At 34.9% G+C, this 5,000-nt stretch overlaps 1 protein-coding gene and 1 long non-coding RNA gene across 4 annotated transcripts in view; one reads left to right on the top strand and one right to left on the bottom strand.

Moving 5' to 3' along the window:
- LOC138864376 (uncharacterized) overlaps positions 1 to 5,000 on the top strand; it is a 7,451-nt gene that overhangs the window by 325 nt on the left and 2,126 nt on the right. Inside the window, exons 1-3 of one of the 2 annotated variants that reach the window (XR_011399130.1) lie at positions 1 to 37; positions 1,760 to 1,864; positions 4,295 to 5,000. The exon at positions 1 to 37 is cut by the window's left edge and continues 319 nt beyond it; the exon at positions 4,295 to 5,000 is cut by the window's right edge and continues 318 nt beyond it. This is a non-coding gene — a long non-coding RNA (uncharacterized lncRNA). The remainder of the gene's footprint in view (positions 38 to 1,759; positions 1,865 to 4,294) is intronic. The other variant, XR_011399131.1, reaches the window with a different exon arrangement.
- The window catches only part of LOC113819229 (Fanconi anemia group J protein homolog), a 705,146-nt gene continuing 700,269 nt past the window's right edge, over positions 124 to 5,000 (bottom strand). For both annotated transcript variants that reach the window (XM_070131064.1, XM_070131065.1), the window contains 5 exons: positions 4,816 to 4,940; positions 4,288 to 4,533; positions 2,826 to 3,913; positions 2,530 to 2,639; positions 124 to 1,856 (listed from right to left, as the gene is read on the bottom strand). In XM_070131064.1, coding sequence (XP_069987165.1) covers positions 1,746 to 1,856; positions 2,530 to 2,639; positions 2,826 to 3,913; positions 4,288 to 4,533; positions 4,816 to 4,940 — 1,680 coding nt within the window. In that variant the 3' untranslated portion in view covers positions 124 to 1,745. The remainder of the gene's footprint in view (positions 1,857 to 2,529; positions 2,640 to 2,825; positions 3,914 to 4,287; positions 4,534 to 4,815; positions 4,941 to 5,000) is intronic.

The raw sequence follows: 5,000 nt of genomic DNA, 5'->3' as shown, positions 1-5,000 counted from the left end.
GAATGATCGTCAGAGGAGACACATTTTAACAAGCAAAGTAAGTAAGTAATAAAGACAAGAAAATAAATGTGCTAGACATTTAACAAGCAAATGAAATGGCGTTGTGAATAAAGGAACATATGATTTATTAAAAACATTTTATTATTTTGTTACATAGTTCATTCAGCTGACACATACTCAGTTTCTCATTATACAGTCGGAATTACCAAATATTATTAGCTAATTCAATATTTTCTTATAAATAATTTCCTTAGAATAAAAAACTACCACTTTTAATTGGAATCCTAAAGTAAGTTCATCAATAATTAAATTTTCTTTAAAAACTTTTTGAATCTTGCAAGTTGACTACATATTCCTTTATGGTGATTCAATACTATCCAGGATAGAGAATTAAGGAAAATAAATACCTCTATATCTGAAGTAGCATCTTTATCACAAAAACGTGTACATAAATGCCATACTACAAAAAACATTCAGTGGAAATCCCATACTCATTGTTATAAAAAACTGACATTTTTACAAAGAGACAAGGAAAACAAGGTAATTGTTTCATTGTAATTAATGATATGTAACCTGCAGTGCATCTGGTGTCTCATATGTAACTATAAAAATTATACAAATATATTAGCTGAACTCATGTAAACATCACATGAATAGAAGGATGAAGAAGGTTTAACAAAGGAACTGTTAATCAAAATATATATCATGGACCTTTTATCAAAAGTTTATAAATTAACATGTAATAAAGTAGGTCATGAAGATGATCAAGCTGGGTGTCTCACTGGCAAGAATGAAGAGATTTTCAACCAAACAAGTCTTTTTCTCCTGCAGATCTAGTAGCAAATACATTTTGGCTTCTTATATTCAACATCCTTTCCAAACATTATTCCATAGAACAATTTCATATCCTCCATTCCCTACTTTCCTTCCCTATGAAATCATTGCAGTATACAAATAGAACATTTGTACTATAAGGTTCTATACCACACAAGCCTGTGCAATATTTTATCCCCTTTGATCAGGATGATAAAAAATTATTGATTTCTTTTTTGAGTACACTGTATATGCTGCATATTGTAATCAATATCTTTTCCCTCTGGAATAATAATCAAAATAAACATGACGTTTGTCTTATACAACAAAGTATTCTGATGTGAAAAAGACAGTATTACAAAGGAAAAATGAAGAGCCAACTTAGGATTAGTAGCTAAAACAGCCCTGAATATTAAGTTATTAGAAGAATCATTCACTGCAATCAATGAGCAGCCACAAACCACTTAGGAACTAAACAAGCAATCTGAAGACAACAATTAACTTGAAGAACAATTCAATTAAAATTATACATAAATGGAAGAGGTAATATGTAATACATGTACTGTATGTTGGTGAGATGAGATTTTCTATAAAGACAAAATTATTAAAAGAAATACAGCATATGCCACATAGCTTATTCAATTGTAAATGACTATCACAAACAATATGAATTTATGCCCATTCACAGTAACTACCCATGCCTTCTGAACACTTATTTTTCTTCTCACATGCAGGACACTCCACCACATAATATGGATGATGCCAAATACTTCACAGTTTTCTCCTTTTCCTTTTACATACAATGTTTCTATGTAGCAAAAGAAAAAAAAATAAAATAAAAAAATAAAAAAATCTTTAAATATACCAGTATAATCCTCATGACATTTAGTTCTCTAAATTTCACATGAATTTCCTCTATTGATCCTGACCTATCACAAATCCTCAGCATCTGAGTACTGCACTCCCTTACGGCGGGATAAGGAACGTCTACCTCTAGAAACTCGACGAACTACCCTTTCCCCTCCTGCTGGACTGTTGTAGCTCTGAAAACGTAAGTGCAATGTTTAAAGTTGAAACACACCAAAATATAGTTTATCTTTTTATAGATCTTTTACTTTACACATATTCTTACTTATAATTTACTCTGCAACATATTCTTATCAATAACTTACTATGCAACATATTCTGAAAAAAATTAAATATTGCCTTTATAGTTGCAATATCTACCCATATATAACTAACACTGGCTTTATGGATTCTATATGTATCCATGTAGAACTATCACTGATAGATTACAAATTAATACATTTACTACACCGCCCTCTGAATCAGTCTATAAGGATGGATTCTCAGACAAGAACTTGTAGTTTGATTCCATATATTCCTATATTTCCTCTATTCATTTCTTTATCATTTAGCAAAGAATTATATAGGTAAATTGATATAACGGATTAACCAATACCAGGAACTTTCTTACTTAAATATCCTTTCTACAAATATATAACAATAAGAGACACAACATGTATTTATTGCTTCCACTTGGCTCCCAGCTTCTGAACTGCAAAATTAACTCACCTACTGTGAAAACCATCAATATATTCCTCCTTATGGTGGGAGCTTCAATACCAATTCTGCTGAAGGGCCCATAGAGCCTTGGGCCATCCCTCATTAAAGTCAAATCTAAGAGCTACTCTTAACTGAAAAGTTAATGCTTACCTGATTAAGGTCAAAATCATCTAAATCTGATTCTGCTCCTACTGTCGGAGGAACTTGGCTTGGGACATTCTGACTCATGAGTGGCCTCTTTCTTGGAACCTTGCAACACTCTGCAAATAATCAGAACATTAGCCAAAAATGTCCAGCTAAAATATATAAATATACATATTTTTAAAATTAATGGTACAGTATAATAATAGTAAAAGCAAATTCCATAAATACTAAGAAATTATGCAAATTAAAAATAAAAATGAGTAACACATGCAAGTCACCACTACAAGTCACCATAGCCTTACCACTGTTTTCCTTTCCACAGTTAACTTTCCCACAGCCCTTTGATTTTCCTTCTGATTTCTGAGACTTTTCTACTGATTTTGGTTCCTTCTCTTTTGGTGGTGTTACCTTTTTCTTCTGGTATGCTAAATGACTACCAAAAATTGGAGCTAATCGAACATTTGACGGCTTCAGGCCAGAGACAGTAGATTTTTCATCTTTTCCACCTTTCTGCTTGTTTTTCTTTGGTGTAGCATCAGCAAAAAGGTCTTCATCTGAATCAAACATCTGTGGGGAAGAACTTCTATCATGTGAGGATGACGATGTCCCCGTTTTGCTCTCACCATTGATGAATTCCTGTCCAAGGTTCTTCTTTGACTGCGGTTCTTCTTTTCTACTGTTACATTGCACAGGGGAAGAATTTGCCCTTGATCTGATCTCAGTCTCTAGCAGTTCTTTTAGGGGTGATACATGAACTTTACTCTTTGGATCAATATACTGAAACTCATACACTTCCTGGTCTGCTGCCGAGGAACTCTCCAACTTTGGTCCCTCATCTTTCTGGGCATGGCTATTACTTGCTTCTGAATTTGTCAAGAAAAATGATTTCCTTCTTTTGGGAGGGTTATCTACAGAATCATCAGGGGAACGTGGCACCTGGGACACCTTTCCAATTGAAGTCTCTTTAGACGATGTATGCAAGGTTAATGCACTAGTAAAATCATTCTTGTTGGAGGACTTTGAAGGCAAAACACTTGAGCTCTTTGAGTCTGATATCTGAGTTGAGGTGAAAAGGAACCTACTAGGTGGAATGACTAAGCTGCTTGGTGAAGAGCAGAAGTCATCGTCAAGATCCCTTTCGTTGCAGCCTCCAACAATTGTTGAGCTAAATTGGGATGGTAATATAATGCCCGTTTCATTTTTAACACTAGCGTCATGAGCAACTGTGGTATTTTGGGTTGACCCTAAACCATCTACAAGCATGGACAAAGCTCCTGCTGTTGTTGATGAACTGTTCTCTGAGTCAAGCAACATCTTGGCAGTCTGAAATTTACTTGAATTCCCACACACTGCATCCTTCTCTACTGTTGCTGTTTGAGTTTCATTCATGCTGTGAACAAACAAACAAAAAGTTAAATCACACACTTCAGGTAACTGATTAGTTAAACAGTGTTCATTGCAACAAATGTAGAAAAGGTATGAATGAGCATTAATATCTTTACAGAGCAAAAGACATATTCGACTAGTTTCTATCATATCTTCAACAAAAAGACATGTATGTCTGATGAAGATATATTCCAAACATTCAAATACATCTCTTCCACGATGAAGATGTCTGCAACTGATTAGCTAACAAGCATCTTCACAACAAACATTCTAACATTCCTGCAACAATCCACAAACACTAAAATCTTCCAAAAGATTAAAAAAAAAAGGAAAAAAAGCACCACCAAAAACTGTAAAACACACCTAAAAGAGTCCTACCTTTCAGGTTTCTTTGGTGGATTAGCGGTCATATTTCTCGCAAACTGATTGAGACTGGAGAGTGCCATAGCATAAGACGGATGGTGCACAATCTTATTGCGCACCCACTTGGAGAGACCCTTCGTATACTTGTTCTGTTGGACTCCGCTGCTCAGACTGCCCCTCTGGTACCTTTCATCAACAAGGATCAGGGCACCCCAGTCATAGCGGTGACGCAAGCACCGTCCTAGAGCCTGATTAACTGCCCTGTGATACGAGGAAAAGACATGAGGAACCTGTTGTCATATTGCTCCTGGGAAAGTTGTACTGACCAATAAGGAACCTGATATTACAATACAATATGAATACAAATGTCCAAGATAATTCATAAAATATCATAGAATCATTTATTCAAAGTGAAAATTGCCATAAGAACAGAAGAAATCCCACAAGAATTTTTAGTAATATACCTTTTGAGTTTCTAACAGCAATCTCAAAGACAAAACTGTAATACCCAAACTAAATTCTAAACTAAACAGAACACCTTACCTATATGCCTGGATCTCATACCAATCCCCGCCAGAGAGGAGACCTCGAGTGCGACAGTGAGCGTTATTGTACTGTCGCTTAAGATCGACCTGGATGTCCTTCACATTTGGAAATGGAATTCCAACCTATGAAGTGGAAATAATAAAATTCATACTTTCTTGCATATACAAATCTCTGATTACATA

This window comes from Penaeus vannamei, chromosome 16, assembly GCF_042767895.1.
Source record: "Penaeus vannamei isolate JL-2024 chromosome 16, ASM4276789v1, whole genome shotgun sequence".
In the NCBI taxonomy this organism is placed as follows: Eukaryota; Metazoa; Arthropoda; class Malacostraca; order Decapoda; family Penaeidae; genus Penaeus; species Penaeus vannamei.
The sequence above is the reverse complement of the archived record's forward strand: the minus strand, read 5'-3'. Positions and strand labels throughout refer to the sequence as shown.